The 11,275-nt window shown below is 38.4% G+C and overlaps 1 protein-coding gene across 1 annotated transcript in view; it reads right to left on the bottom strand.

Moving 5' to 3' along the window:
• KLHL14 (kelch like family member 14) overlaps positions 1-10,922 on the bottom strand; it is a 78,819-nt gene extending 67,897 nt beyond the window's left edge. Inside the window, exons 1-2 of the mRNA XM_075211360.1 lie at positions 10,400-10,922; positions 7,058-7,979 (exon numbers count right to left, since the gene is read on the bottom strand). Of these exons, the coding sequence (XP_075067461.1) occupies positions 7,058-7,947 (890 nt within the window). The 5' untranslated portion in view covers positions 7,948-7,979; positions 10,400-10,922. The remainder of the gene's footprint in view (positions 1-7,057; positions 7,980-10,399) is intronic.
• Positions 10,923-11,275: the final 353 nt, after the last annotated feature.

The raw sequence follows: 11,275 nt of genomic DNA on the forward strand, positions 1-11,275 counted from the left end.
GAAATAGAAAGAATATTGCCATATTGGCTAAGAATAACAGGACAGCAGAATTAATTTTGCTTGTGTTAGCTAAGGTAATTACCATTTGTCTCAAACGTACATTGTTATTAGATGTGGTGTAAACCTGGTTTGTAATCAGAACAATGTCTGAGTAACTTGACATAGCTAGCTAGCAGTCCATGTTAATTAGCTAGGTCAACAGGTAATCTGAGAGGTAATTAGGTTAGAACTTCTAGATGACATGCAATGCGCTTCCACAGTAATATACTGGCTGAAATGGCATGGGAAATGTATTAATATGTATCAATATAAATGTTTCTGTATCAAAATGTATCAGACTCAGATTGTGTAATGTTGCAGATACAATGTGTCAGATGTCTTGTTGTTTCACGCAAACGTGAAATGTCATTCCCTGATGTTATATTGTAACCCTTTGCTTAGTGTATCCAGCCAAATAGCTAATTCTGTCAAGCCATTCCATTGTATAATCAAGGTAACTGAGACAGTATGTCTAACAGTTAAAGTGTCCACTGATAGACCCCTGCTGTAAGGGGGAGGATTGAGACATTTGACCCTACTCCCTGTGTATACAGCCAAGAATATAAGGAGAGCAGAATGCCAAGAGAGTGATTCTAGCTTGGAGGATCCTGGTGTACAAGACATCAGAAAAAAGGACTCTGGGCAATCATTGTAGTTTGGTAAGAGATGATCTGTGTTTGGCCGAGAGATTTCAGAATAGAATAGCTTTTAGATTGTGCAAAATCCTTGTGGTATGATAAACAATACTATACTTTAGAAGGTCATATAGTCTTCATTCTTTGGATATTGGAAATAATGACACACTCTAGAAGTTACTCTAAATATATTGCCACACAGTGTAGTTTGATGGACGGATCTGCGATATAAAGAGATTATAAGATATGTACAAGCATTGTTTGTAGAAAATGTGTCTCAGTAAAATGAACTTGTCTGTGCTGCCATAACATCAAATGTAATATTCATCATATCTAATAAGAAGAATGTGAGTGTATCGCCTGAGGCTAATAAAATAATATGCTATCATAAACTGTTATTAAATGACTCTTAGATATTTTTAAGTGAATAATTAATTTAATTGTATGCAGTTGTAAGGCATAGGTGACAGTAGTACTCAACCAGTTGTCCAGTTGTCTAGAGTTTTTGAAGGTAGTTGGGGTGGTAGTTCCCAGGTGTATAACTGTTAGTTACGTATTCGAAAAAAATTGGGGAAAAAACTTTTGAGTCCTTAAGTGGTACTTAGTAGCTCTCACAGCTGTGCTCTTTGAGAGTCACTGAATATGAGTCACAGAGTTTGCTAAAACACACATGACTAACTGTATACTAGACTGACTTTCCCTGTCTTCCTGTTTAGAAAATCATCTGTATGATAACGGATGTCAGGGCCATCTTTTCCATTAGGCACGATGGGCAGCTGCCCGGGGGCCCCAAGGGCAAGGGGGCCCCATAGGCACGGCTCTTAATGAGAATAAATAATCCTGCAAAAGAAAAAAACCTGCAAAAAAAAACCTTCAAGGGTCACTGAGCAAGTACATCTATCTATCTCTATCTCTATATATCTATAGCTATATCTGTATCTGTATAAATCTATATATCTATATCTATATCTAGAGGCCCCGGTGCACTGCTTTGCCCGGGGGCCCATAATGTTGTTAAGATGGCCCTGACGGATGTTAAAAGGAAGCGGCAACATCAAACTGATTATATATAAATGTTACCTATATTTCTGCGGACAACCTAGTATTTGGGTTTATGATAGACATCAACTGTGAGCTGGACTTGATATATAGTATACTTGTTGTTCAGGATTGCTTTATACTTTCATGATCACTTTTTGAGGTTGTGCTATATAATAGTCTCTCTGACCTAGATAAGCTATTTTAGCTTTTACAGTATTGATATACCTACTGAAATAAGCTACTTTTGGTCAATCTTATTGTCACTGGTGGAATGTTATCTTTCTTATAATTCTTGTCGGCTTCAGTATATACTGTACAAGCTAATTAATTGCAATATATTTGGGATGTGCTTTTAGCGTGTATATTATGCATTACAAAATGCATGTAAGTATTTCTTATTGCTATTCTGTACTAGAGACCTGTGCCCCTGCCTTATTGTTTCTTATTGAATGCTGGACAACTCTGATTATATACTGATGATACATACAATACTGCAAAAAATGTGATTCTCTTAACACATCACCCCAAATTATTGCAACTCTCTTATTAATGGTACTCAACTTCATATACTGTTCAGATATATAGGGATCAAAAGGAACATAGCCTGTTGGGAAAGGGCATGAGGTGATCAGGCAAGCTTTGGGCAGATCTGGGTACAGCCTAATTTGTTCCAATTTTCAAAATGTTGCAAATATGGGAGGTATGCATTATAAATGTTGCTGCTGCCAGTCTCATTTGTCTTATAAATGCACATCCTCTGCTATCCCTCCTTGCTCGTCCTTCATCTGCCACCATTTACCACTAAGGATAACATTTTAAATACTATCCTTATCTTAAAAAGCATCCACAATTGTACCCCATTTCACCTTATTTGTCAGCATTTAAGACACTTTACAGGGCAACCTGCTTTAATACATTTTAGCTGTCTGCCTTGTATGCCACTAAATGCGTTTCCCACCAGCATACTTTCAGCCAGCCTACCCTCACACCGCCAACACAAGTGTGTCTTTTGTTTCTTATAATCCCTTTTATTGGAAGCTCTTATGGGTATGACCTCTGTAACCTTTGTTTCGATTTGTACTTATACTAATGTATATTCAACTTATTGTACGGTAGTATGCAGATGTTTAGAAGTGGTGGTATGAAAAAGTAATGGGAATGTAAGTGAATGGAATTTGATAGTTTTACAATGAAGGCAGTAGAAGTGGCGGTAGGACATACCATCGTATACACCCTTAATTGGACCAAGTAATTGGAAAGAAGTAGCCAGAGACCTGAGTTAGCATATACTATAAACAGGGCCTAATTAAGGGTTTAGGCCACCCCAGGCTAATATGCTGGAAGCAACACCTCACCTTCCACAATAGAAACATAGAAACAAAGTCATCCTTAATATCCTTAAAGTTCGGCTTCCTTCATCACCAACAATGTTTATGTAAGCTTGCGAGCAGGGCCTTCTCACCTCTTTGTCCGTTTTACCCAGTTTGTTTATTAGTTTACTATGTTTGTCCCCAATTTTACAGCGCTACGGAATATGTTGGCGCTATATAAATAAATGATGATGATGATGTTTGTTTGTTTGTTTTGAAACTCAGCTCCACTTGGCTTTTTATACGGGTCCTGACGATCTTTGTCACTCATTTAGTTTTCATTAAACACAGAACTGTATTTTGGAATGGATGAGTGAAAAAGCACTAGTGTCAGTGAAGGCGTGAGGGTAGAGGGATAGGGGGAGCTTTCACACCTGCACCTGTTGCTTTCCTTGCCTTCTCATCTCGCTTATCATCAAGCGCACATCTTACTATATATTTCTTTCATGTTTTTTTTCTTAATCTCAGTTTATGCCTCTTCCTGTCACAATTTTGCACCCCCAAAATATTGCACTCCCCAAAAAGCCTAACGCCCTAGGCTGCAACCTAGGCAGCTTATTGGATAATCAGGCCCTGACTATACAGTATCACTAGCATAACAATAGTTCATACCAGGCAACCTTGTGTGAACGCCAATTACATTGTCTATGGTGGTATAATATTAATCGCACCAAGACTGCATGGAAAATACCTCTGACTTTAGACAAGCTTCATATGCCTTTCTTGCACAATTCTTATCACATGGAAAGTCAAAGAAATGCACCCGTGTCAACAAGACTTACAATGAAACTGTAAAATGTTGTGATTCCCATTATTCCCTAGATATGGACCCTGACTGTTCTAAAGACCTCGCTTTACAGTTGGGTCCATGTTGTTAAATTCATCCAATCATGAGATAGACTCAAACCAATGCATGCCCTTAAGGAATTTAATATCTGAGGTCTGCGTGTCATTAAAAGTGAGCAAAATTATTTAAAATAAGGTGATAGATTTCCCTTTACTCTTTGGATGATTCCATCATACATGTAACTGTGTACAGTAAAATGATATGGAAGGTAATTTGCTCCATTTTCTGGGAAGTACATTAACAACATGGCACACTCACGTATTCATATATACATACAGGTTCAGTATCTTCCTTTGCTGTAATACTGCATATGCCTGAAATATGGAGGCCGATCTAGTCAGATGTTCACATTAGCATCTGATTTCCCAGAAATGTGTCACAATGTGAAATAGCAACTGTATCTTACCACAGAACATATGGACTGGATGACTCTGTGACTCACAGCTTCAAAACCAGCAGATTTCTTTTTTTTTGTGTAAATTAACCAGATCACTATATGGGTTCTGTCAAGTGCTAAATTGCTACTGAATTGTAACAAAAATGTTTATCTACTTACAAACGTAAAAACAATTTGCCAGTATAACTAAATATCAGTTTTTAGAATTGTAAATTAACTATAGTGTTCAGGTCAAATAATATACAGACCCTGATTTATATGACATTATTAATTAACAATTGGACTAATTTTAGCTGAAAACGTGTTTGTATATAAATGCGCCTACTTTAGAGGCCTGTTGTAGTACACTATTAGCATGATATTTACAGTAATTATACAGTGACTAAAATGTACACGGGCAGCAAAAGTAAAAAGGTCATCTCAAACAGTTTTAATTAATTTGAACTTTTATTTTAGTGTCCTTATATAATGTGATATTTTAACTTTTTAAATGCTATGGGGCATATTTATTAATAAACGCATTTTGAACACAATCCATTTCGATCCTTATCGCAAAGATAAGGATTGAAACGTTGTGAGCATTTATTAAAATTGTTCACTAGGAAAGCAGTCACAAAAATCTGCTGTTCCTGTGAAGACCTGTGCCCTATGTCCTCTATGGTCACTATCGCAAAGTGGCCACCTTAGCGCTAGTGACCGGAGGGGAGAGCATTAAGATGCGGTGAGGGATCCGAAGATCCCTCTACCACAATGCTCTCCCCATTGGCTTCAACGCCAGCACAAGTTCCGGAAATCTTTGATTTTCGAAAACTTGTTAAGTGATGCAAAATAGAAACCTATGGTGACTGCTTTTGCATTCAGAGTGACAGAGAAAGCAGCAGATATCTCCAATATCTTCTGCGCTGCCCTAGTCATAAATTAAGAGAATACATTAATATGCCGTTATCCCCTGAAAACTGCTGTTTTCGGGGGATTTCAATGAAAAATGTGTTTGCTAAATAGGCCCCTCTATATATTACAGAAAATACTGAATACCAGAGTTCATACAAGAGCTTTAAGTGTCATAGTATTACATGTTCACTTTTTTCATTACACTGTTTATCTGTTTTGGAAAAGCATACTATTTAAAGTAATGGGTAAGTATGTATTACAGTGGCTAAAACATATTTCTGATCCTCTTATAAATTATCAGCATCTTCAAATATGTACCTCCAAACATAGTGGCAAAGTACACATAAAGATTTGTGGATTCTCTTAAACATAAGCAATGTTTTCAAATATAGGCCCCCAACTTGTTTCATCATCAGCTGCAGCTATTTATAAAGCGCCACTAATTCCGCAGCGCTGTACAGAGAACTCACTAACATCAGTCCCTGCCCCATTGGAGCTTACAGTCTAAACTCCCTAACACACACACAGACAAAGAGAGAGAGAGAGAGGCTAAGGTAAATTTAATAGCAGCCAATTGACCTACTAGATATGTTTTTAAATGTTGCTGTTAAATATTTATGACTGCATAGTTTGTGCCATTCATAGTTGGGGCACCTATACTATAACACATGAAACATTATACAACATTTAAAAAAAAACCAAAAAAAAACCATTGCATCTACATATTTCCATTAATTGGCAGATATGTGGAAATACATATAAAGAAATAGAAAACATTAATTGCCTCGGCTGCTCTTTTGTGTATAATGGTATTACGGTGGTATCAGAAGTGAGAAATGGTGCATTTAGAAGTATGCTAATAAAAGTTATACTGTGATTGCCTTGTTATGTTAATTGTTTTAACCTTTTATGGCTGGAGAGCCAATGCTTTTTGGGGTGAAGGGTCGCGATTAACAAATTTTGAGAATTATCTGTTCATATCTCAGTAGACATAATCTCTGTTTGCCATATGTCTAATGCATTGCATATTAAGATGTATATTAAAAAGTTAATATTACATAAAGGTAATGTAATGTGTGTACATGCAAATAATCAGTGTCATTCTATGTGCTATGACAAGTGTACTAAGGATACTTAAATGAATGGAATATAAAATCTAAGAGGGAAGGAAGTACTGTAAGGAATGGAAAACTTTCCCTAATGTGGTTCCATTGTAATCAATTTACACTCATATTTTGGCCGTAGAAATAAGTATTTGATTATACTTAATTTTATGGGTTTTAAAAGTACAGAGAAACAAAAGTATACAGCATTGTACAGTACATTGAAGCTATGATAACAGAAGAAGAAACTATCTGCTATTCAGTACTGCTGGATGTGGTTATCACTCAGTTGACATACATTACACTGTCTCAATTGATTATCAGCTACAACTCATGGATACCTATGGACATGGGTTCATCCTAATCAGTGTAACAGAGCAACTTGTATATGTCAGAGATTTTGTAAGAGGGTGAAAAAGTGCTATGGTTATCAAGAATAAATTGCATTTCATCAAAAATATAAACTCTTGGTATAAACTTTTGTACAATGATATGTTTTAGAGCCATTTTCTTTACAGAACTTACATTTTGCACATGATCACATAATTACAGGGATGTAAGATTAGTAATGATCACTAAGATACTTCAAAATAGGTTATTTTTAAATGAATCATAAAAGGGAACCAATTGTAACTCCCCCCCCCCTTCCCCCATATGTGATTGTGGTTAAATTGAGAGAATACATTGCCATGGCTGGTATTGGGTGCAAAATAAGAACTAAGAAAAGACCTCACCTGCTGGCCATGCTCTGTCTGCAGTGCTGTCTGAAAGGCATCAGGTGGTAGTTCATAGCGTCCAGCAGTAACTTTTGGCATACTGGGTCAGACCTCATAAAGTCCACTGACTGTACCCTCTCTACCAACTCTGGAGCTGGGATGAGAGCAAAACGAAGCCTCTTCATTAAATCTGGCGCATACTGCATACGGGTTTCCCTGTCGTGCTCCAGCCAAAGTACAGACATCTGAAATAGGGCAAGCTCAGACTCCACTGGGGGTGGTAAAGAGTCCAGCATGGAACGCATCTCTTCAAAGTTCAGCAACAACACGTCCTCCACCAAATATTTATTGGCCAGCTTCTTGGTCTCCTCTAGGCCATGCAGAGCTGCAATTTTGCATACCTGCTTGTAGTTCTGCACTGAGATCTGATCATTGAGAAACTGTACACAAAGCTTTGTCACCTGAGGAATGTGCAATATCTTGCTGACTGATAATACCTCCTCAACTGTATCTAAAGACAAGGTTACATTAGCCGTGTAAAGGTACTCCAAGACCAAACGTAGCCCTATTGAGGAACACCCTTGCAAAACCAAGTTGTTGATGGCCCTAGGACTGACCAATAACTTATCGTCTGGGGAAGAGGAGGGCGTCCCAGGCTCCTCTGACTGCTGCTGATGGTCCTTTTGGACAGATGACAGACCATCCTGCCCAGGATGACTGGAGAAGAGAGATCTAAAGTACTGAGAGCAGGATGCAAGTACAGCTTTATGACAGTGGAACTGCTGCCCTTGGGCAGTCAAGGTCACGTCGCAGAAGAGCTGCTTTCGCCACAGGAGGTTCAGGCCGTTCAGCAGATTGTCACTATGGCTCGGGTCAAAGGTGGAAGTCCTGTCCCCCGATCTGGACATGGCGGGCCTCACGTGCAGCCTGTTGCTTGGACCTAATGAAAAAATTAACATAAAACCCACTTAATAATGGATTTTGAGAAGAGGGAACTGTCATTTTAAACCAGGAGAATATTTGGATGTTGCTAGTTTTTCTGAAGAATTTTAATACAAAGGACATGAGTAAAGCTATGACTTTGCTTTGTAACAAAGCATTAAAGTATCTATCACAGTACATGAAACCATAGAACTCTACACCTGGGAAACATTTCAAGTTACATTTCTCTGTTTCTATCACCCTGGTGTTATTTCTACAAGATACCATATGCTCAGTATGACACCCACATTCTATCATGACATCAAAGAGGCAGCAGCAGCTAATCGGAAATCAGGAAGCAGACAACACAAAGGTTTGGACATGCAGCAAAGAGACAGGCATGGGGCGATATGATGCGTGTATGTATGTGTATATATATGTATACAAACACACACATATATATCTATATCTATCTATCTATATATATATATATATATATATATATATATATATATATATATATATATATATATATTCCATTGTACGGGATGCATAGGACAAGGGGTTTTCTGGATAAGTGCTTTTCTATAATTTGGAGCATAATGACTACAATATATTAAAATACATAGATGCCTTTCTTGTTTTCAGAACTTGTAGAATAATAAATGATAACAGATTTCATACTTGCATATATGCATGTGTCAATGTGCATGTTTTTAGAAGGAAACAACGACACTAAGGGTATAAATAGCCTCATGCAGCTTGAGAAACTTCACCTGCTGCACCACTCAAAGTGAACCTAACTTCTTGGATAAACAAACTGTGCTTACTGTACGTGAGCTGGTAGCACATTTCTACATATATCACTTATAAAATGTGCCATAACAAAGATTAAATGGCATGAACATCTATTCTGTAAAATATTAATTTAAAGTTTGCTTTATTGCTTCACTATCTACATCCTTGTAAACAGTGAGTGGCTCTAATGAGTTATTTTTGCAAATGATATGCAAAATAAATGTATGCAGGTGTTGTGTAGGTTCTGCCCTCGTGATTCAGTAGCATATCAGTCTAAGTCATTAAAGAGGTCTGTAATAAAATGTATTGCCAAATTTGCTAAAAGTTCCGCTCTGGGTAATGTATGTATATATATATATATATATATATATATATATATATATATATATATATACTCTATTAATTTTATATTAAGTGGGATCCTCTGTAAGATATCTACAGCTGCCAAAATACCAGAGTGTCTCAGGTACATCCTCTGATAAGTTCAGGAGGCATCAGCCAGGTGGTCCCTCCCATCCCTCTCTACGCCTAGTAACGATTTTGAGCTGCCCATAGACACATCTGACACTATAGGGAGCCTCATCTGTCTGGTGATACCTATGAAACCCCAGCGGTGCATGCCCATCAAAACACACACACATCGCCAGCAAAAGTGGTCCAGCAACTAGGACAAATACGCAGTTACACTCATCCAAAAATAATCTGTCAGTAATATTTAATTTTCAGCTGGTGTATGGGGAAATTCAAGATATATGTGTGAATAAACAGTCATAAAAATATAACGATTGCATCTTTCAGTTTATAAGTTGTCAGCCTAATTAGCGCAGTATTTACTAATGCAAGTACAAGAATAATAGCGGTATTTGTGGATAATGTCAGAATTATGAAAGACGCTGGGTGCTTGACTTACTACTTCTAGATTCATGTGCAAGGAATGGGCACCGCACTCAAGCCAGCTGTCCCAAGTTTTTTTTTAATCTTTTATAACGAATGGATATGAAAGCAATCCCACATCACTGACAGAATTGCATTACATATGGAGAAAGCTTAATGATATCACACACCCCTTCTCAGTGTTCACTTAATACATACCAAAAAGTACAAGGGTAAATTCCTAGTGGAGCGGAATTGCTCTTATAGCTGCTGTCTGCAAGGTAAGTAGGGTCAGCACCAGCCAGGAGGATCTGCTCATCCCCTCTCCTGGATATTAGAGACCCTACCAATAAAATGCCTCTTAGTCCCGCTGCAGATCAGTCCCTGCTGTACACTGCAGCTTTGCTTCGGGTACCATTGTTTTAACATTTTCACCCTTCCAAAGGACTGCAACACATTCTCCTAATACATGTGATACCTGGTAGACGAGGGGTTAACTGTACTTGTAGTATCCCATGTTACTTTCACCCCCTCTCCACCAGCATGTGCCAGATAAACAGTGTATTTGCAAGAGGATCTCCCTTCAGCTGGACCCGGTCACTTTTCCCCCCTCCCCTCTTTCTATTCTTTCCCCCCGTATTCTGTTTCTAATTTAGAGTTTACTGTCAACAATTAAATCCTCCCTCTCTACAGTGTCTCTACAGAAAGGAGAAACAAATAGCACTAGCAAAGCATGGAGACATAATACATAGGAGCTCAGAAACTTACCTGCTTTCAACCAGATGCCAAAGTATAGGATCACTTTAGCCTCCCACCCCAAATAGGATTAAACTCCTTCCTTTTTAAAGGTCTGCAGCTTGATCCAGGTGGGGGAAAAACACACAACCTTCTTGTTCCCAAACTCCAGGCAGTCACTCTACACAATTTATTTTGTCGTACATCATTTGATCATCGTGAATTAGAAAAGAGCATGAGAAATAATGTCAGAGGGAGAGGAAGAGAGGGAGAAAAGAAGGAGAGAGGGAGAGTGAGCAGAGCTTTCTGCAAGAGAAGAAGAAGAAGGGAAAAAAAATGTACGTGTGACAAATTATGCTACCAAGAAACAACACATCATTATCCTTGGGCCTGGGGCTCAGTGAGTCGTAACGAGAGTAATAGGAAATCCACGGTTGGGGAGAGAAACGGTCGTGCATGGCCAGTGGAGAGAGACCATGCAAGGGGGATGGATGCTGAGGAGCCTCGCAAAATTATGGCTCAAGGCTATTGTAAAAATTGTCGAGCGTAAATGACTGCGATTTCAAACATCTTTGGAAGAAAGAAAGGGGGGAAACCAAGTCCTCCCCCCTCCCCTTGTCCTCCTCCTCCCTTTCCTCATCCCTCTCTCATCTCTCTCTCTATAAAGAACCGTCAAGTTTTAGTGCGCATTGCTAATTAGTCAATTTCTCTCTGCCTTCACAGGCTGGCGACTTTGCTGCTGAGCCGAAACTGCTAATTTCTGCGACCAGTTTTTTTTTTTTATTTTTTTTTTTAGCTGTGATCTGGATGAATGAGTAGCTGTCTCGCGAAGATGACAAAAAATAAACTCTTATCCCATCCCTCCCCGCCCGCTCCTGCCAGCACACACACATACAAAAAGAGAAATTG

Source organism: Mixophyes fleayi, chromosome 5 (assembly GCF_038048845.1).
Source record: "Mixophyes fleayi isolate aMixFle1 chromosome 5, aMixFle1.hap1, whole genome shotgun sequence".
In the NCBI taxonomy this organism is placed as follows: Eukaryota; Metazoa; Chordata; class Amphibia; order Anura; family Limnodynastidae; genus Mixophyes; species Mixophyes fleayi.